The 22,094-nt window shown below is 41.6% G+C and overlaps 1 protein-coding gene across 2 annotated transcripts in view; it reads right to left on the bottom strand.

Annotated features, from left to right (window-relative positions):
- The window catches only part of RUFY3 (RUN and FYVE domain containing 3), an 87,730-nt gene extending 81,049 nt beyond the window's left edge, over positions 1–6,681 (bottom strand). For both annotated transcript variants that reach the window (XM_061145822.1, XM_061145824.1), the window contains exon 1: positions 6,318–6,681. In XM_061145822.1, the coding sequence (XP_061001805.1) occupies positions 6,318–6,666 (349 nt within the window). In that variant the 5' untranslated portion in view covers positions 6,667–6,681. The remainder of the gene's footprint in view (positions 1–6,317) is intronic.
- Between the last annotated feature and the right edge of the window lie 15,413 nt (positions 6,682–22,094).

Below are 22,094 nucleotides of genomic sequence, written 5' to 3' on the forward strand. Positions count from 1 at the left end.
TGTTAAAAAAAAAAACTATCCTCTAATATAAAATAAAAAATGCCAATTATACCTCAGTAAAAACAGAAAACAAAACACACACACACACTTCTAGGGACAGGGCCAGAGATTTCTCTGTTAACAAGACCTCCAGGTGATTCTGATGTGTGCTGAGGTTTGAGGTAAGACTTTCCCTAAAACCAAAAAATCAGTATCTCCAGAATATAATCTTCTAAATCCAAGGTTACTACCAGAACTTACTTTATGTAATAGTTTCGATAAGGCACTTAAGACATTGAGTCAAATACTCTGATGAAAACCATCTGTTGCACCCATCTATCTCCCTGTATGAATTCTACATGAACTACTTCCCATTTTTTCTTTTCAGCTTTCATTGTTAAGTGAGTAGTTTTGTGTATTGGCTCTTCTATCTGATGGAAATTCTAAGAAATACCTCATAAATATAACCCCCCAAACTGGTAAGTACTGATACATGTGAAGTTTTTGCCTGCCTGCCTAGCACATAAAAATATTCTAGTCATAGAATGGTAGCCACTAAGTACCATGACTATCTTAGTAGTCACGTTCTTTATTCATAATTGTCTGGGTTATAGAACTACAGTAAAATTTTTGTCATCTAATGAAGAGCTTTTTAGGATCCTATAGTATCTAAGATGAAGCTAAGATCAGAACTAAGAAATAAGAAAACTCTGAATGAATGAGCCCATGATTATCACTAGCAGAGCAGCCAAAACAAAGTCAAAGGTTCAGAGATTACATCTAATATTCTGAAACTGTTGCTTTGTCCATTAAAAGCATAACAGGATTTTTTGATAATGCCAGGCCAGAAGAGCAGGTAAAAGAAAAGAAAGCAGGCAGAAAAGAAGGGGAGGAGATGGTTGGGGAGACAACTGTCCAGGCAGCAGTGGTGATGAAAGTCACATCAGGAAGGCAAGAGGCAGACAGCTAATTCAGTCATGAGGCAGGAACTGGGGCACAACCCAGGGCCTGAAATGCTCAGGATCCCAGGTCATTTCAACCGCATGTAGAAAGGATTTATTAACAGATACTCTTAAGGACTAAACTGGAAAAGGGCACAGCAACCCACTCCAGCAGTCTTGCCTGGAAAATCCCACAGATAGAGGAGGCTGGCGGGTTACAGTCCATGGAGTAACAAAGAATCCGGCAGGACTCAGCGACTGAGCAAGGTCAAGGGTTAAATTACAGGTCTCTGGGAGTCCCCAAGCTACAAACAATTAGACACTGAAGATGCTGCATTTCTGAGGTTTTCCCCCTTTTCTTATGGGTCCTTATATCTGCCATTTGACAAAACAGCATTTCATGGACCAGAAAGTGGCTCCTTGTATTCTGAACACAGTTGGAAAAGAGCTGATGGCTATAGATTTGGGAATCACAAGGCTGTAAAGAAAGGCACTGCTTTACATTGATTATAACAAAAGGCTGTCTTTTTAAAAGTCACAAATCAGGCAAAAACCTACTAATATGAGGTAAATGTGCAAAACTTTTCCATTCTGATGTCTGGACTCTTCCCTTCATACCTCTGCATTTGGGGCAGATGCCTCTATATTTACAAAACCAGAAAAAGCAGTTTTGTCTTTTCAAAGTTTAAAAAGCGAACAGCAGATGAACTGATTAATGTGTATTCAACTCCTAACCAAGTATAATGTTTTCTAGAGTACTGTTAAACAATGAATAAAGGAGAGAGACATAATAATAGAAATATCCCTGTTGAATAAAGTCAATGAATACATACATACATATACAAATAATGTATATATGCACACTTATATATACAACATATACATATCTTTATACTTTAAATGTGTGTATGAAACTGGGAACATAAAATTGACTTTCTCCCCTTAAATACACATTCCTGGTTTTATATGTAAATGAGAAAGTTCCTTCCCTACATCATGGACTCTTAAAATGCATCTGTGAGAAACAGCTGAATGCTTCTAGAAGCCTCGTCCTCTGCACTTTCCAGGGCTCAACCAAGGCATTCACTTTTACGGATACTCAACTTTGAAGTGGGTAGTCATAGTAACGCTGCCAGTCCTACCCAAGGCTTTTTCTCCCTTCTTTCTATTCCTTTCCTAGCCCTCCTCCCTTCTCAAAACAGCACACACAAATACAGAAAGAAAGCTGCTTCTTGGTGAGTGTGACTTTTTTTGTACACTGCTGTACTCGAGAGAGAAAAGGGCAGAGATGTGGGCTATTTGCAAGGCACTGCCTTAGACACAAATGTCTGCTGGCTCTGGGAGCTGAAAGAGGAAAAAGAGCTGTCAGTAGAAGCTGATAAGCATGCAGATGGCAGGGGTGCCTTTTCCTTCTGACCAAGGAAGGAGAAGCCATCTCTTGTCCATTCTATCCACCCACAAGACAACTCAAAAGTTAAGATGGAAAAGGAAGGCATTAAAAGTGTTACTGGTGTGCCCTTGGCACAGAAAGCCAAACTCTGATCACAGGTGTTTGAAACAAGGGATGGGTTTAGTTGCAGGGCGCTGAGCAAGCAAAATGGGCAGCTCATGCTCAAAAGACCTGAACTCCTGGATGGCTTTCCGGCAAGAGAGGGTCGTAGGATGCAAGATCAGCTCAAGAACCTTCTTCTGATTGGCTGGTAACATGCTTATGTTTCAGGAATCTCAACTTTCTGGTTCCAACCAGTCTGGGGTCTACCAGGCTTGAGATCGGCATGTAGCGGACATCCTCCACCTGGGTGGGACTCTTAGTTTCTACAGAACAATTCAAAAATTTGTGTCAGATTGTTATCTATATCCCTTCAGGAGAAACTAGGAGTCCCGTGACTCTATTGTCCTCTTCATTAACCTGTCCTAGGCTTGAGTCTGCTCTTCGGCACTCAGGAAAGACCTAAGAGTCTAAAGGCTTTTTTTTTTCTTTTTTTTTTTTTTTTAAACAAACAAGAAATGGGGGACACAGAACGACTTTTGTGCCTGGAAAGGCCCCACAGGGTCCTGCTTGGCTTCAATCCCCCCTTTTCTTTGATACTCTTTAATCCTGAGGGGAACAGTTGTGGGACAAGAAAGAAAATGAAGTCTTCAATAGAGGGTTTAACCATAAACTCGGTATAAGAATTGGGTTTTAGGGGGACTCGGTTTCAAAAGTATTAGGCTGTGGCATGCAAGAAGCTCCTTCTCAGAGAGCTGATGAAAAACTGGAATGAACAATCATACGCCAAGGGGGAGAATGCCCCATGAAATATGAACACACACATGTGTGTGTGTGAATGCGTGCAAAAGTTCTGGAAGAAAACTCACCAAACTCAAAGGTGGTATTCTCTGATAATAAACTATGGTGTTGATGGAAGAAGCTGGGGGACAGGAGGGCTTGAGGGTCCACAAAGAGGAAAGTTCACTTCATGCTCAATGTACTTTTTAATTTTTTTGGTGCTCAATGTACTTTTGCACTATAAAGCATTTAAAGAGTAAGAACAGATGCATGCATTACTTGTAATTTTTATTTTAAAAAAAGGCATGGCAGAATTTTGAGACTTAAAAGCTAGAAGCATAAAAATTTAGCAGATTACTAGCACACACAGAGTCAGAACGTGACACAATATCTGACAAGGCACATCAGAAAAGTTTCACATTGCATTTAAGCTCATTGAGTTATTTTATAGACCGTATATCCTGCAAGATTTTACACTGAAACCTTATATATCATGATTCCTGCACAGTTTAGGCTACTTCCTCTGCACAGATCTTTACTATTCTTCATCGGTGTCATTACAACAAAGCTCCTAAACTCGAAGGTTAGTTTTTTTAAATCTCTGAGTACAGTCAAGAGTTCTAAAATGAAGAGATAATAATACCTTAATACACACCCTGTCAAAGGTATTGTATATGTATACACTTCTGGCAAATACATTAGCAAGAGTTAAAAATTTGGTGTTGAAGAGGCAAATATTCATTACGTGTTGAGGCTGAGTCTAAGTACTGCCCTGGTAACTGAAGTGAGAAGTCTTTTAAAAACAGTTGGTCTGAGGCTGCTCAAATGAGGAATCAGGAGACCCCAGGTTCTGATATCCGAGTACATTACACAAAGCAATACTGCACGGACTCTACAGAGTAGCCACAAGGAAGTATTTTTATTAATACCTAGGGTATTCCTTTTCCCAAGTATGTGTGTTCTAAAGTATATATTAAAATAACAGGTAAAAATAAAAACAGTACAAAATAAGAACCATTTTAAGACAATTTTATAGTTGAATAATGTTAAGTATCAGTGATCTTTTACAATATAAACTGTCCCTCCGCGACTGGTCTATAAAAGTGTTAAGTGGGACACATATTTTCCCAATAATTTTTCTGGGTATTTACACACGTATAAACTATTTCAGAAATTAAAGGCCAGGAAAACTTTATGTGCAGACAAATCATGCCACATATCTACTATCGTAAGGTAGAGACCAAGGAATCACAGTTACAAAATTTAAGCTTTAAATTCTCACTGCTGATCTTGATCAAGCTAAGGCCCCAATTTTCTGAAAATACTTAAAAAAAAAAAAAAAAGTCGGCCCTTATAAGAGGAAGGAATCAAATAAATCAATTGAAATTCAGGTAATGCCCATAACAGATACTGGCCAATAATTGAAAATTTTTTCTACATCACACCTTCTACCACAACTGTTACACAGAGTTATAAAGAACTGAGAGGAGGATCTTCTTCATTCTACAAAGACTGGTTAATAAGCAGTATACAAAAATACAGTTTTAGGAAGAAGATGGTAGTGCTTAAAGAACAAAGCAGAAAGCAGATTCCTTAGAAAATGAAAACTAGTGTTGAGAATATTCTTAACTTCACCTCCTCTGCTTATAAAAAGACTCATTTCTGACAATATCAGACACTCCCTTTTGGAGATTAGTGGATTACTGCAACACCCAAAGGAAGATTTTACTAAGACTGTTAGTCAATGGTTAGTGTTGGCCCCATTCTAGGTAAGTAAAACAGAGAAGCTAACAAAGGACTCCCTCCCAGTGAACCCAATGGACCCTAATTTAGGGAAGAACCATCCAGTCACAGTTTTGGACGTCTGCTCTTCGCTCAAAGAGCGTTGGGCTCAGTAGGCAAAGAATCTGGTCAACTTCATTCTTTCTCTCACACTGTTACTTAGGACAAATCACTTAAACACACTGATTTTCAGCTTCCTCACCTGAAAAAGCGGCATAGTGATTTATAGCGATGTGAGGGTTAACTACGATCATTGCAGCCCAGGCACGCAGAAAATATTCAACTAATGTTAATCTTTTTCTAGGGGACGGATCAGAGGGAGAAAGGGCAACGTTAGGGTTTCTTGGCCGTGCAGAACAGTTAAAGGCTTTGCTTTGGTGCTAAAAAAAGAAATTTCTAGCTCTGAGACAGACCTGAGACAGAGATAGACTGATTCTCTCTTCGCCTTAGGCAAGTCTCCCTTTTCAGAACTCATACAAGCCAAGTTTTCGGCAATTATTTCATGTCTTGTATCCTCAGTCACATTTTCACAATCTAAGATCCTGTCGTCTTAAACCAGACTTCACACTCCCGCAAGCCTTGTGTACACACTGCCTACGCTAGGGCCGCGCTCACTAGCAAGGAGCGCCAGGCATTTCTGGGCCGATCCAGCACAAACTGGGTCCTCTGCATTCAGAGGGCTCCGGAGACAGTGCTCTTAAAAAGGTGGAGGCCTGTCAAACGAGATCATCCCGAGACGTGCCCTCCCCAAGCCACACTTTCCCTTCTCAGCACCCCGCGCACAGTTCCTGATTTCTCTTCCCACTGTGGGAGGACGGATCTGTGATATTTACGCGTGTAGACTTGAACGCTCGTAAAAAATTCAGTGGTCCAACCGAGGCCACGCGGGCGGCGGCGGCGGCGGCGCAGCCACACCTACTCGGCGGCCGCAGCGCTGGGAGCCCGTAGCCGGCTGACCTGCCCCGCGGCCCGGGCTCCTCCCGGGACGACTCCCACCCGAAACCCGGGACTGCGATCCGCGAGCACGTGGGAGGCTGGCAAGGACGAACGCCCGGCCCGGGAGGGGAGAGGTGGGGAGGCCGGGCGGGAGCCTGCGGCCTGGGGAGACTCGGAGGTAAACAGTCCGGCGCCCGGACCGCGGCCGTCACCCCCACCCCCGCCACCCCTGCACCCCGGGACGCGAGCCTCCCGAGAGCCGCCCCCAGCGCCCGTGCCTCCCCGCTGGCCCGGCGCCCTGCTCCGCTCCGGGGAGCCAGCGGGAGGCGGAGCTCCGCGCAGCCTGACTGGCCCTTCCCGGCCGAGGCCCCCCTTCCCCGCCGGCATCTCCCTTCCCCGCCGCCACTCACGGTGTTTGCCGCCGCCGCCGCCCCCGCTCGGGTAGTTCAGCAGCAGGAAGGGCAGCGGGGAGCCCGGCGACGGCGGGGTCCTCCAGGAGCGCTGCTGCTGCGGCGGCGGGCGCGCTACGAAGCCGGCGCCTCCATCGCCCGGGTAGAGAAGGAAGAAGGGGGCGGCCACCGGAGAGCCGGGCTCCGATTGCCCCGCGGGGGAGGCCAGCGGCGGCCCCGCCTCGTCCTCCCGGTCCGCGCCCCCGGCTGGAGCGCGGCGCGGCTCCTCCGGCCGCTGCTTCCCGCCCCTCGCAGGCTCCTCGCTGCAACTTTCCGCGCCGGCGGTGGGCGGCGGCGAGGTCTCAGCCATGCTGGCTCCTTCCTTCGCCGCCGCCTCCGACTCGCGCCCGGGCCTGGGCGGGGGAGCAGAGGGTCACGGCGGGCCGCCGCCGCCCCGTCCCGTCCGCGCCGCCGCCCCCTCTCTCCTGGGTTACGGGCGGGCGTCCGGGCCCCGCCGCTCCGTCTACGGCCCGCCCCGCCGGGGTGCGAGCCAGCTGGAGGGCCGGCCCCGCCCGACGGCGCGGTCTCCCTACCGGCCGCCTCCTCCCGCCCGCCCCTCCCGCCCCGGCCCCGGGCCTGCGGCGCGGCTCCCCTAGGGGGCGGCCTCCTCCTCTTCCCAGGGCCCACCTTCCGCCCGGCTCCCGCGGCGCTGCGCTCCCTCCCGACCCGGGGGAGGAGACGCCGCCCGGAGCCCGGTCCTTACCCGCCCCCGGCACGGCCCTCCTAAGCGATCAGGTGTGTGTACCCCCGGTGCTTGAACGGTGGGAGAGCCGGCGAAATCGCTGGCGGCGCTTGTGTGTGTAACCGCCCAACTTCATCAGTAGCACAGAGGCACAAAGATCTGGGTTGAAGAAGAGGCGAAAGCTAATTTTCAATAGGAACCTACCCGCTCCCCCACCCTCTTATTAAACTGTACCGTTTGCCTTACACACACGATAACTTGAACCGTTCATTCACGGTTTTGATCTGTGAGCTTTTTATGTGAGAAACCAGAGGTGGGTGTCCACCTTCCCCCACCTCTATTGTTCGCTGTCATGTGCCTTGTATAAAAATCTTGTATTTGCTTTGACTTTTAACTCCCTGGTTTTCCGATGTTCCGGGTGCGCATGAATGCGTTTTAAACCAAACAGCTTGGAATTTATATGACAAGCGTCTATTACAGGTCGGCAGTTTTCACTTTCATAGCGCCTGTGTTTCGCTAGTAATTGGCCACTGTTGCTCTATCTTGAATATTTGAATCAACGATTACTGATCCAGTAATTCCCATAAATAAACATTTCCTTCTTAAATAAAGACAATTTCCAGTTACTATTGTTATTCCTTACGCTACATTCCGTGAACGTGCCCGAGTATTTCCCAGCTGTTTAGCTTTGTGTTAGGGCTGCAAAATGCTGGCATAGAATCCATGTTGACTCGTAATTAAAAATCACTGTTGTGTAACATTTTGTCCACCTGGTTTTCCTTCTATCTCTGGTCTGCCTTTCCCTCTGTAGTTATCCCTCTCTGAAACGGAAAGTAAACCTTTTTATTGTTGTTATTCTCTGAAAATCACTCTTGAAATTACAAGAAATTATCCTGAGACTTCTAATACTATCACCAAATCTTTTGAACAAAACATTTTAAAAGGAGGTGTTTACAAGAAGCTAACTTCAAGAAGTTAGTAGTTTTTCAGTTTCTGGCATTTTCCTGACCTGTTGATTCCAGTGCTACTGCCTACTTAAATTATTTGTCCTGTGAACCTGGATTCCTGTTCTGGAATATGGTGAAATAATTGTTATTATTAACTATGTATTATTGTTTTATTAAAACAGCATACAACCTGCAATAATAAAAACAAAATGGGGGAAAGCTTCTTCATCCTATTTGTAGCATTTTGGAATTTTGCTGGGCCTTTCCTTTTTAGTCTCTGTGAGGGTGGAGTTTTGATAAAAAATAAAATTGCCTTTTAGGAATTATAAACTATAATACCTTGAAGAGAAAATCTATAACATTCCAGATATATGATTTTATTACCCATCCTTAATTGCTTTTTTTTTTTTTTAGTTGAAATATAGTTGATTTACAATGTTGTGCTCATTTCTTCTGTATAACAAAGTGATCCTTAACTGGCTCTCTTACCACATTTTTGCCTGCAGAAATTTATAAGTATCATATTCTTGTCAGGTTCCTTCACAAAGATATTTTGCAGTTTTTCAGTGAAGAATTTAACAAGAATATATACTAATCCCATTGTACGTAGAAGAAAAGACATCAAACTTTTGAGCAAGGCCAGTTGTAGCCAAGGGAGTCACCAAGTTAACAAACTAGAAAATGTTATCTGGTCTAAATTACCAGCCTTCTCCTCTCCAGTTAGCCAGGTTACCTACAGGTGTTAGAAACATTGACATGCTATGGAATCTTGCAGTATATTGAGTCTTTTGTGCCTCTTTACTTTTAAAACCGTTCTATTTATGCTTTATGTTATCAATTACAATGAATTAGCCAAAAGAGTTCACCATGTACATTCTATATACCATGAATATAGAAAATCAGCTGAAGTATGAGTCCTTTAAAATTAACAGGCAAGGCTGTTTATAGGCCTTTTCTTTAAAGGTGGATGATACTCAGGTTCCTAGTTTCTTATGCTTTTAGCTTTTGGATCAATATTATAATCACAGCTCTATATAAGGTTTAGTGACATAAAGGGCTGAGTTAGCTGGAACATTTAGGGAAGCTCAGGTTATAAAAATGAGGCTAACCTTGGTGCTCCTTTATGAAGTGAACATCTTCCTATACTGTTTTAAAATCCAAGCCACTGTAAGAATCAAGTTCTATTAATTTTGCTGTGAAATAAAGCAAAAGGTGTTTTTCAATTTCATTTGCATTTTGTTTTTAGTTATTGATGTTTAGTTTTCTGAAACCTTTTCGTGATCTTAAGGATGGACATAGAATATATTACAAAATTTTATAAAATCAATGTCATGGATGTTCTTTTAGGCTAAGCTTTTTAGAACTGTGATCAGAAAAAAAGATACCACTTGGGACAGGATGATATTCTTTTTCAGATTTCAGTCTTTTTAAATTTATTGAGACATGTTTTGTAGCTCAGCATGTGATCTATCCCATATGTACTTGAAAAGAATGTATATTCTGCTGTTTTCATGAGGAATCTTCTATAAATAGCTATTAAGTTTATCTGTACCAATGTGTCATTTAAGGCCATTGTTTCCTTATTGATTTTCTGTCTGGATGTTCTGTCAATTGATGTAAAATTCCCCCTAGTGGGTGTTAAATTCCCCCTAGTATTATTGTATTATTGTCAGTTTTTCACTTTGTTGATGTTTGCATTATATATCTAGGTGCTCCTATGTTGAGTGCATATATATTTATTTATTTTCTTTTTTTTTTTTATCACAATGCTTTTTATTTATTTATTTATTTATTTATTTTTTGGGTTTTGTCATACATTGATATGAATCAGCCATGGATTTACACGTATTCCCCATCCCGATCCCCGCTCCCACCTCCCTCTCCACCCGATTCCTCTGGGTCTTCCCAGTGCACCAGGCCCGAGCACTTGTCTCATGCATCCCACCTGGGCTGGTGATCTGTTTCACCATAGATAGTATACATGCTATTCTTTTGAAATATCCCACCCTCACATTCTCCCACAGAGTTCAAAAGTCTGTTCTGTATTTCTGTGTCTCTTTTTCTGTTTTGCATATAGGGTTATCGTTACCATCTTTCTAAATTCCATATACATGTGTTAGTATGCTGTAATGTTCTTTATCTTTCTGGCTTACTTCACTCTGTATAAGGGGCTCCAGCTTCATCCATCTCATTAGGACTGGTTCAAATGAATTCTTTTTAATGGCTGAGTAATATTCCATGGTGTATATGTACCACAGCTTCCTTATCCATTCATCTGCTGATGGGCATCTAGGTTGCTTCCATGACCTGGCTATTATAAACAGTGCTGCGATGAACATTGGGGTGCATGTGTCTCTTTCAGATCTGGTCTCCTCAGTGTGTATGCCCAGAAGTGGGATTGCTGGGTCATATGGCAGTTCTATTTCCAGTTTTTTAAGAAATCTCCACACTGTTCTCCATAGCGGCTGTACTAGTTTGCATTCCCACCAACAGTGTAAGAGGGTTCCCTTTTCTCCACACCCTCTCCAGCATTTATTGCTTGTAGACTTTTGGATAGCAGCCATCCTGACTGGCATGTAATGGTACCTCATTGTGGTTTTGATTTGCATTTCTCTAATAATGAGTGATGTTGAGCATCTTTTCATGTGTTTGTTAGCCATCTGTATGTCTTCTTTGGAGAAATGTCTGTTTAGTTCTTTGGCCCATTTTTTGATTGGGTCATTTATTTTTCTGGAATTGAGCTGCAGGAGTTGCTTGTATATTTTTGAGATTAATCCTTTGTCTGTTTAAATCCACGAACCTATGGACACCTTATCTTTGACAAAGGAGGTAAGGATATACAATGGAAAAAAGACAACCTCTTTAACAAGTGGTGCTGGGAAAACTGGTCAACCACTTGTAAAAGAATGAAACTAGAACACTTTCTAACACCATACACAAAAATAAACTCAAAATGGATTAAAGATCTAAATGTAAGACCAGAAACTATAAAACTCCTAGAGGAGAACATAGGCAAAACACTCTCCGACATAAATCACAACAAGATCCTCTATGACCCACCTCCCAGAATATTGGAAATAAAAGCAAAACTAAACAAATGGGACCTAATGAAACTTAAAAGCTTTTGCACTACAAAGGAAACTATAAGTAAGGTGAAAAGACAGCCCTCAGATTGGGAGAAAATAATAGCAAATATGTTGAGTGCATATATATTTATAATCATTACATCTTCTTGTTGGATTGATTCCTTTATCATACTAAATGTCCTTCTTTGCAGTCTTTGCTTGAAAGTCTATTTTGTCTGATACAGGTGTTGCTGCCCCAGCTGTCTTTTCATTTCCATTTGAATGGAATACCTTTTCCATTCTCACACTTTCAGCACATGTATGTGAGATAATTTCCTTTCATATTTTTTTATATTTGTAGTAGTAGCAGTCTTTTCTTTTTGGCTTAGAGAAGTGGTTTAGTGGTGGTGAACCCTGTTAGCTATTGCTTGTCTGTTAAATTCTATCTCTTCTTCAAGTCTGAATGATAACTTTCCTGGGTAGAGTATTCTTGGTTGTAGGTTTGTGTGTGTGTATGTATGCCTCTGGCTTGCAAAGTTTTTGTCGAAAAACTTTACAGCTTTATGAAAGTCCCCTTCTATGTACCTAGTTGCTTTTCTCCTGCTACTTTTAAGATTCTCTCTTCATCTTTAATTCCGGGGATTTTAATTTTAATGTGCCTTTGTGTGGACCTCTTTGGGCCTATCATGTCTGGGACTCTGTATTTCCTGCACCTGAATATCTGTTTGCTTACCCAGGTTAGGGTAGTTTTCAGCTATTATTTCTTCAAGTAAGTTCTCTACCCCCTTTCTCTTCTTCTGGGATGCTTATAAATATTAGTATGCTTGATGCTGTCATAGAGGTCTCTTAAAATATCCTCATTTTTAAAACCGTTTTTTTTCAGTTCAGCTTGAGTAACACTACTCTAGATCACTCATCCATTTCTCTGTATCATCTGCTCTATTGTTGATTCCTTCTAGTGTATTTTTATTTCAGTTATTATCGTCTTCAGCTCTGTTTGGGTCTTCTGTGTGTTTTCTCTTTGTTAAAATTCTCACTGTGTTCATCCATCCTCCTCCCCAGTTCGGTGAGCATCTCTGTGGTCTTATCTTGAACTCTATCAGGTTGGTGGCTTTCCCGGTGGCTCAGACAGTAGAGTCTGCCTGCTAATTCAGGAGACCTGGGTTTGATCCCGGGGTCAGGAAGACCACCTGGAGAAGTAAATAGCAATCCACTCCAGTATTCTTCTCTGGAGAATCCCATGGGCAGAGGAGCCTGGCAGGCTACAGTCCATGGACACGATCGAGCAACTAACACGCACACGCACTTTATCAGGTTGGTTGCTTATCTCTACTTCATGTAATTTTTTCTGAGGTTATGCCTCTTTGTTTGGAACATATGCCTCTGACTCCTCATTTTACTCAACTCCCTATGCTTATTTCCTATGTGTCAGGTAGGTTGTTATCCATTTCCTGATCTTGTTTTTTTTTTTTTTGCCTTGTAGTAAAGCTTGTGGAATTCAGTTCCCCGACCAGGGGTTGAACCCAGGCTGTGGCAGTGAAGGCTCCAAATCCTAACCGCTGGACACCAGGGAGCTCCCTACATTTCCTAATCTCAGAGAAGTGGCCTTCTGTAACAGAAACCCTGTGAAGTCCAACAGCATGCTCCCCGCTGGTCACCGGTGCGCTCTAGCGGTGCCCGCTCCACGTGGACTGTGTGTGCCCTTCTTTTGTGGCAAAGGACTCCTGCGTGTGTACGGTTGGAGGGGCTGGCCCCCGGCCCATTCGGCTGCAAGGCTGTGTCTTGTGCTGTGGCCTAATGTAAGGCAGGACTGGGTCTCTGGTGCTAGAGGGAGGATTCCAAAGTTGAACTTAACAGCACCGATGTTATCCCAGTAGAACAAGCTCCCCGAATGGTTGCTGCCAGTGTCTCTATCTCAAAGGGAAGTCCCAGTTGCCTCCTGCCTCACCAAGGTTTGATCCTCACTAACTGGGTTTGATCCAGGTTCATTTCAGACTACTGCCTCTGTGCTGGGACTTGGAACATGTGAAATACTGCACATGCCCTTTAACAGTCCAGTCTATTTCCTTTAAGCCTCTGGCTCTACTGAACATAAGCCCCGCTGGTTTTCAAAGCCAGAAGTGCTGGAGAGCTTGATGCGAGGCTCAGACTCCTCACTCTTTGGGGAAAGACCTCTATGATTAAAATATTCCTCCTTTGTGGGTCACCAGACCCAGGGGATGTGGGTCCTGACTATATTGCATCTCTACCCTTCCTGTCTCATTGTGGCTCCTTCTTTATATCTTTAGTTGTGGGAAATCTCCTCTGCTAATCTTAAGGTTGTTCTCATAGGTCACTACTCTTTAAGTAGTTGTAACTTTCCTGTGTCTTGGAGGAGCTGACTTCAGGGTCTTCCCACTTGTACCAACTGGCCACCCCTCTTATGAGCACTACTCTGAATGCAATACTCTTATTAAGAGTACAATGTACTCTAAAGAAATATATTTCTCTTAAGCAATATATTTGTGTGTCACTCAGTTATGTCCAACTCTTGACCCCATTGATTCATGACCCCATTGCCTATATCCCACCAGGTTCCTCTGTCCATTGAGTTTTTTGGGCAAGAATACTGGAGTGGGTTGCCTTCTCCAGAGGGTTTCCTCCTCCAGGGGATCTTCCCAACCCAGGGATCAAACCTGCATCTCCTGCACTGGCGGGCAGATTCTTTACCACTGTGCCACTTGGAAAACCCAAGCAATATATTTAATCAAGATCAAACAATGGCTCTTTTCTTTGGGTGGTAGATATATGGATGTATGTTTCCATTGTTCTACTTTTCTGCATTTTTAAGAAGTCTAAGATGAATATATTACTTTTATAATAGAAAATAAAATGTTGAATGACTGTTTTATTAATAGATTGATAATTATATCTTTTTAATGATCTATTGACAGCAAAATTGTGTTGAGTACACTGTGGAACTCAAGAGGCACCCTAGAGGAGCTTATCGTTATTTTGTGTCTATTTAGGTTTTCAGTATCTTAATAGAATTGCTGAAACTACTTGGCTACTTGCTTTTGCTGACCTTTGTTATTTTGCTTTGTGGCTTTTCCCACACTTTGTTCCAATTTTCATTCTTTTTTCAAATTTCCTTCTAAATTTCTCTCAAATCTTTCCTTTAATCTGTCCACTTTGTTTTAATTGAAATTTTCGTCTCTTCTTGCCTGTGTTGTCGCAAAGGACTCCTAGCTGGTTTTCATCCCTCTATTTTTAATCTAACTCCATTGGTCTACAGCAGTTAGAATAAGTAATTTACTTTTCTGAAGGTTGATCTAATTATGTTGGACTAATTCTTGAAAACCTTGGTTGACTTCTCTATATTATCTAAGGAATATTACCTAAGCTCCTTAAGATAATTCCTGATCTAACCCTTCCCCACTTTTCCAATATTATCTTCCTACCCTTGCATCTGGCACTAGTGGTAAAGAACCCGCCTGCCAATGCAGGAGATACAAGAGGCACAGGTTCGATCCCTGGGTTGGGAAGATCTCCTGGAGGAGGGCATGGCAACCCACTTCAGGATTCTTGCCTGGAAAATCCCGTGGACAGAGGAGCCTGGCAGACGTCCATAGGGTCGCAAGGAGTCCGACAAGACTGAAGCAATTTAGCACACACCTACCCTTGTCTCACCCTTGCCTCTGGAAAAACGTTTAACTTGTTTGACATTCCTTATATTGCCACACTCACTCTTCCCTCACAATTTTACACAGATCTTCCCTGCCCTCTGTAAGTAGAGGTACATGTTTCTTTTGAGATCCCAGTGTATGCAGTTAATGGCTGTCCCATAGGGCAGTTAATGGCTCTAAATGTATTATATATCTCTTTCAGCAATGTATCTACTCCCAAAGTTGACATCTTCTAGTTTTTCCTTTTCACTGTGCGCAAAATTTACTTTTAAAAAATAGTTCTTATGTCCCTACCTCCTTTCCCCACCCCCTTTTTCAATTAACAATTTTCTTTTTTATTAACATTTCCTCTTTCTAAAATCCTACAAAATTTGATTCTGTGGCCATCAGAGACCTTGAATAGATGTGATTCAGAAAATTTGGACTGAATATGAAACTTAAGGTATAAACATTCATTTGGCTGCAGTTTCTTTTTGTGCATGTTCAAGCATGATATGATTGGAAATGTAAGTGAAAGTTAAAAGTCGCTCAAAGCGACTCTTTGTGACCCCATGGACTATATAGTCCATGGAATTCTCCAGGCCAGAATACTGGAGTAGCTGTTCCCTTCTCCAGGGGATCTTCCCAACCCAGGTCTCCCACGTTACAGGCAGATTCTTTACCAGCTGAGCCATCAAGGAAGCCCCCAAGAAACATAAGTACTGTATATTTAAAAGAGCTTGCTTAATAAATATGAAGAATTTTAGGAGCTAATAAAATTTTGTTCAGTCTTCTACTTTTAGTATACACACACACACATACATACAGGGGCCATATAACGCAATGCTTAAAGGTAAAAGGAACAGTCCTCTCAAGTTTCCCATGAGGTCCAAGGATTTCTAGCTTCAGGGAGTCCAGGAGCCCAGTGACATGGTATGTAAAATGTTGTGATTATATTCTAGGGAAGAAAAAATCTGACTCCATATTGGTGTGTTTTACTTTAGCCTTTGTAGTCTATTGCTTTTGCTACAAGAATGTTGCCTATAGTCTGAAATAAACAGGATAGCCCATTCTCAAGTTTCTGACCTTTAAAAATGTAACACTTTTCTATTCATATATTACAAGGGTAAGAGCCAGACAGATCTCCAGATTTTTATCTGCTTATATCTATGACTGACCTCTGAATCATACATACCTAGAATAGCCTCAGCCCAGCCCAACTAATGTCTTCCCAGGTGGTGCTAGTGGTAAAGAACCCACCGGCCAGTGCAGGAGACCTAAGAGATGCAGGTTCAATTTCTGGGTCAGGAAGATCCCCTGGAGGAGGGCATGGTCATCCACTCCAGTATTCTTGCCTGGAAAATCCCTGGAGCCTGGCGGGCTAAAGCCCATAAGGTTGCTAAGAGTCGGACACAACTTAAGCGACTTAGCACATTCACATAGAGGTAAAATCTGCAGAACAGAAAATAACATTTGCCTTTCTACCTATGTACTTGTGTGCTCAGTCATGTCGCTTTTGCGACCCCATGGACTGTAGCCCACTCCAGTTTCCAGAGGAGACTGTAGGCTCCTCTGTCTAAGGGATTTCCCAGCCAAGAATACTGGAGTGGGTTGCCATTTCCTTCTCCAGGGAACATTTGTCTTTTTGGAGCTTTGTAGGAACTTTGTGAGCTGACCTATGAGGATAGTTGCAAAAGCAAAAGATTCCCACACTAAGAAGTTTGTGACAACCAACTATACCCGCTCCTGTTTTAGTAAACAAGAAGCCTACATTCTATCTTGGGTAAGGTATTTCCTTGGACACCATCTTCTTGGTCTGACAGCTTTCCAAATAAAGTTAAATAAAGTTACTATTCCTTACCTCAACAACTCCTTTCTTGATTTATTGGTCTATCCTGTTTTATGAGCTTGGACTCAGTAACAATTAGGCCTATGTTATTGTTCTGAGGGGAAGGTCTGTTCCTTTCAACAGATTCTCTACCCTAGAGTTTTTATAGTCTCATGATATATAATACACATCATATTTCATTTTTGTAATTAATTTCACTTACATGCCTATAAGTGAAGAGAAACCTAAAAAGCTATGTGCTCAGAGCAGTGTTTCACATGTTTTACTGATCTTTTAGGTTAGCATCCTCAGAGGTATCTCTTGAAAATAGATTCCTGGGTCCACACCAGGATTGCTAAATAAGCATTTTTGGAGGTGGGGCACAGGAATCTGCATGTTAAACTTACCAGTTGGTCCCTGGACATTCTGGTTTAAGAGCCATTATGATAAAACCAAGAAGAAAATAAACTCTTTCATGGGGAGTAAATTCATTTTTTTTTTTTGATGGATTAATGGTAACAAACACTTACTACATGCCACATGCTGTCCTAAATGTATATGGTTTAACTACTTAAATGGTTATATAACAATCATATATTATTCAATGTGAGGAAATTGAGACAGGTTAAATAGACCAAAGACACAGAGTCAGTGGTAAAAGTGGGATTTAAACTCTGTCCTGACTCCAGAGGTCAAGCTCCTAATTGCCCCTTTATTGTTTCACTTAAGAGAGTGTATTTTTATTACTTTCCTCCAAGTTTTTAGTTTTAAAAAATGTTCATTCTTAATTTTACTATTATTCAAAGCTTCCCTCTGAAGCAAATATAAAAGATCAGTTTTTCTTCACAAGTGACTAGCTTGAAGAATATCATATGAAAGAAAACATTTTCTGGAATACATAGCTAAAGCAACTACATCAAATTAAAAACTTTGATATGAGACTAAGCAAAATTTAAAACACACGTTTATATTTGTTGATGTGGGTGGTGTTAAATTTTCTGTACTGTTTTTTATGTTTAAACTTGTGACCGGGCAGACCACAAATGTTCTTAGAAGAATCAATATTTAAAATATTTTTTAAACCTTTATTACCTGAAACAATATTGTTCACATGGTTTGAACTCTAGTTGATTTTTACATGATTTTTTTGGATCACCTACTATCCAGACAGTGGTTACATGTTCACCATTGTGACCAGAGATTATATACTGATTTTCGCCTTTCCTGAATTATTTTGATAGTGTTAAATTACTTTAACATATTAAAATTTTTACTTCATACAACCAGTAAGAAAAAATAAGCAACTCTTATCTACTTCTCAGATACATCAACTATTTTGTGTCAGGTATGTGAATATATTTATTTACATTACCTAAGCTACTTACTATCTTTAAAATCACAGAAAGTAATTTCTCAGTTTACCAAAAGTTTTGGCCTTTAAGGTGGTTTTAGAAATCTGACAAATTTATTTCTACAAGAAAAATTATTTAGCTCCATAAATAAGATAGGTGAGAAACTGTGGCTTAGAGAATTGACTAGCTCAAAGAAAGCCAGTCAGCTAGCTAGTGGCAGAGTAAGTTACTGGATCACTATTTTGATATTTTCTTCTTTAATATTTTGCATTTTCAGTAGCTGCCTATAGCTTACAATGGTAACATAAAACCAATAGGGTGTTGCTTTGTGTTGATGCCTGATACTGGTAATCTACTTTATTGGAACTCTTATCCATGAGACTCCACAGTTCATGAACTGAGTCTATGAAAAATGGTCACGTTGAATAACTAACAATTTATTATTCATGTGTTAGGACAGTATCCAGCACATCTCAGTACTCTTTAAATGTTTCTTAAGTGCATACAAAATTTGGAAGACGTAAATATTAAACCCAGCAATTTCTGTTCCTTCATTTACTGTTAATTCACCTCTGACAAGGTCACTTTTTCTGTTTATAAAATAGGATAATACCATCTTGTCCTAGTTATTAGAATGAGTTCATATTTAAAGTGTTGTGAAGTCTCTAAAGGAATACGTGATGCATTTGGAGAAATATGTCTTAATTGCTCCCCTCTTGCTTCAAACTTAGAATATTAATTTCTTAAGAAGCATTTTTACATAGACAAGTACACTTTATTCTCTATGTTCCTGTAATGAATAGGAATCACTATGCTATTAGCTGTAATTTGTTTAGTATCTGCATGTCAAGATGTGGATCCTCATAACCTGTAATAAGAACCAATACCTATCAGGTGTTTGCTGAATAACAGGCCTCGTCCTAAGTGCTTGGTGTGTATGTGTATGTGCTTAGTCCTGTCTGACTCTTTGCGACCTCATGGACTGTAGCCGGCCAAGCTCCTCTATCCATGGAATTTTCCAGGCAAGAATACTGGAGCGGATTGTCATTTCCTCCTCCAGGGGATCTTCCTGACCCAGGGATCGAACCCAGGTCTCCAATCTCTTGCACTGGCAGGCAGATTCTTTACCAGTGAGCCACGTAGGAAGCCCCGAAGTGCTTTAAGCTTCCCTTGTGGCTCAGCTGGTAAAGAGTGCGGGCAATGCGGTTGGGATGATCCCCTGGAGAAGGGAAAGGCTTTAAATATACTAATTTTTAAAGCGTTTTAAATGTACTAATTCACTTTACCCTAATAACTGAAGTACATACTATTACGACTACCACCCCCAGTTTAGATGAAAAGACTGAGAGAGAGAGAGATCAAGTAACTTGCCCCAAGTCCCAGGTACTAACTGATGAAACTGGAGGAGGATTCCAGGTAAAGCCTGCTCTTGAATTAGAAAAACCACTTTCCCCCTGTATATATCTCCTTTACTGTCACACTATGATCACTCGTAACACTTCTGACACCGTGTTTCCCCACCAAGTCATTCTCTGCAACACCAGCTGGAGGTAGCATCAGATCCCATAGGTTAAGGCCTCAGTCCCACAAGACTGCCCCTTCCCCACTTCAGACGCCAGTCACAAGCCCAGCTCGCCACCTGTGCTTCTTTTAGTCTGTGAGTGCATGCCAAGTTGCTTCAGTCATGTCTGACTCTTTGTGACAATATGGACCATAGCCCACCAGGCTCCTCTGTCCATGGGATTCTCCAGGCAAGAATACTGGAGTGGGTTGCCACGCCCTCCTCCAGGGGATCTTCCTGACCCAGACCCAGGGATTGAACCCATGACTCTTTAACATCTCCTGCATTGGCAGGCGGGTTCTTTATCACTAGTGCCATCTGGGAAGTCTGAGGTCCCCACAATTCCCTCCTTCGGTTTGATTCATTTGCTAGAGTGGCTCACAGAACTCAGGGAAACACTTAATGTTTACACGTTACTAAACGTGCAGGAGGAAATGGCAACCCACTCCAGTATTCTTGTCTAGAAAATTCCATGGAAAGAGGAGCCTCACAGGCTACAGTCCTTGGGGTCACAAAGAGTCAGACAAGGTTGAACATGCACATGCACCCACACACAAAGAACATGATAAATACAGACGAACAGCTGGACAAATAAGTACATACGGTAAAGACTGGGAGGATCCCCTTTACAGGAGTTTCTGTCCCCATAAAGTTGGGTACCTCACCCTCTCAGTATGAGGATGTGTTCACCATCCTGAAATGTCCCCATACCTCCTATTATTGGGACTTTGTGGAGGCTTCTTCACATAGACATGACCAATTAATAAACTTCATTTCTAGCTTCTCTCCCCTCTCTGCAGTATGAAGGTCTGGGGCTGAAAACTGCAAGCTTTTTAATCATGGCTTGGTCTTTCTGGTGATCCGTTCCCATCCAGAAGCTCACCTAGAGTCCTCTCATTGTAACAAATTATATTCCCAGTGCTCCTGTTACTTAGGAACTTAGGAAGGTTTTAGGAATTCTGTGCCAGAAACAAATGCATGTATTTTCCATTATCTAACAGTTCTTAACCAATTACATGTATATACCTATACCTAAGGTAGGCATGGAGAAGGCAGTGGCACCCCACTCCAGTACTCTTGCCTGGAAAATCCCATGGACCGAGGAGCCTGGTGGGCTGCAGTCCATGGGGTCGCTAAGAGTCAGACAGGACTGAGCAACTTCACTTTCACTTTCATGCATTGGAGAAGGAAATGGCAACCCACTCCAGTGTTCTTGCCTGGAGAATCCCAGGGACAGGGAAGCCTGGTGGGATGCTATCTCTGGGGGTCGCAGAGTCAGACACAGCTGAAGCGACTTAGCAGCAGCAGCAGCAAGGTAGGTATAATAGTACCATACAGAATAAGAAAATGAGTCAGAAATCAGGTACTTAACTCAAAATCACCCTAGTAACTTAATTCCAAGACCTGTACTTTTTCTACTATATCAGAAAAGGAAATACAGGATAGGGCTCTTAATCCAGAAAGGCTAGAATGAAATCCCTGTTCTTCCACTTAATAGCTACATGACCTTGAGAAAGTTACTTCTCTTTGCTAGTTTCTTCATCTCTAAAGTATGGATACTAGAAGTTACTACATGACTTGTGAGGAATAAGGAGATAAATGCTTACAAAAGTATCTTCACACTCAATATAAACTTTTACTTCCAATTTTCCTCTTTTACTTATAGTAATTTGGCACATGTGCTACCCTGGCAGCAGCTGAAAGCCGGAGGTTAAAAGAATGAAGGCTCAAGTTAAGCCAGCTTGGGTCCAAATCCCAAACACAATATCCTTTAGAAAGTTAATCTGGAATTTTGGCATCCTCATCCCTGATTCAAGTCTTTTAATAAATATTAACCATTGACATCTCTGCATTTCTAGCAGCTAACACAACATTTAATGCATAAACTGTTAAGAGGTCCTTTGTGCTCCTTCACTAGTCTTCTCATTTTCTCCCTGGCATCATCCTAAGAATTTTTAAGTTCACCACGTCATCATCTTTCCCCTACTGTAAAGATCAGAATAATTATATATATAAAATACATATATATATATATATATATATATATATATATAATTTTGAAGTTACCACTTACTCAGTAGTAATCTTATCAGATTTTCTGCAAGTGCAAAGTACAAAGACTAATCAACAGTATGGAAGGAGAAATGGAATTTTTATCTTACCACATTAAGCATTATGAAAAAATATTCACTATTAATGTAATTAAGGCATATCTCTATTTTCAACCAAGTTCCCCTTCTTTCCTAAGCTTTTACCACAATAAAATTTACAAAAATACTTAACATTAAACCCATTATAAGTTTCCTGCTCAAGAATTATACTTTAGGCAATAAACATCAAAACTACTTTATATCCTAGCTTACAAATGAGATGACTACCAAAGCTGCATTCTCTTCACATTACATGAAAAATTACAAAAGTCTGTTGGGCCACAACTAGCTATGTAATTTCCCCAAGGTACTGTTTGACAGAATAGTGGAGAACTTTTTTCCATCACCACCTCATTTCCCACACACCTTCATACTGTTCCCACAGTTCTCTGTATGACCTGATTACAAATTAAAACACAAATAAATTGAGCAATAACCGAAGCTAATTTTCCGATTGTCAGAATTTTTAACATTTAAGGCTAAACATTAAGTATTAATACACTCTCATC

Source organism: Dama dama, chromosome 6 (genome assembly GCF_033118175.1).
Source record: "Dama dama isolate Ldn47 chromosome 6, ASM3311817v1, whole genome shotgun sequence".
NCBI lineage: Eukaryota > Metazoa > Chordata > Mammalia > Artiodactyla > Cervidae > Dama > Dama dama.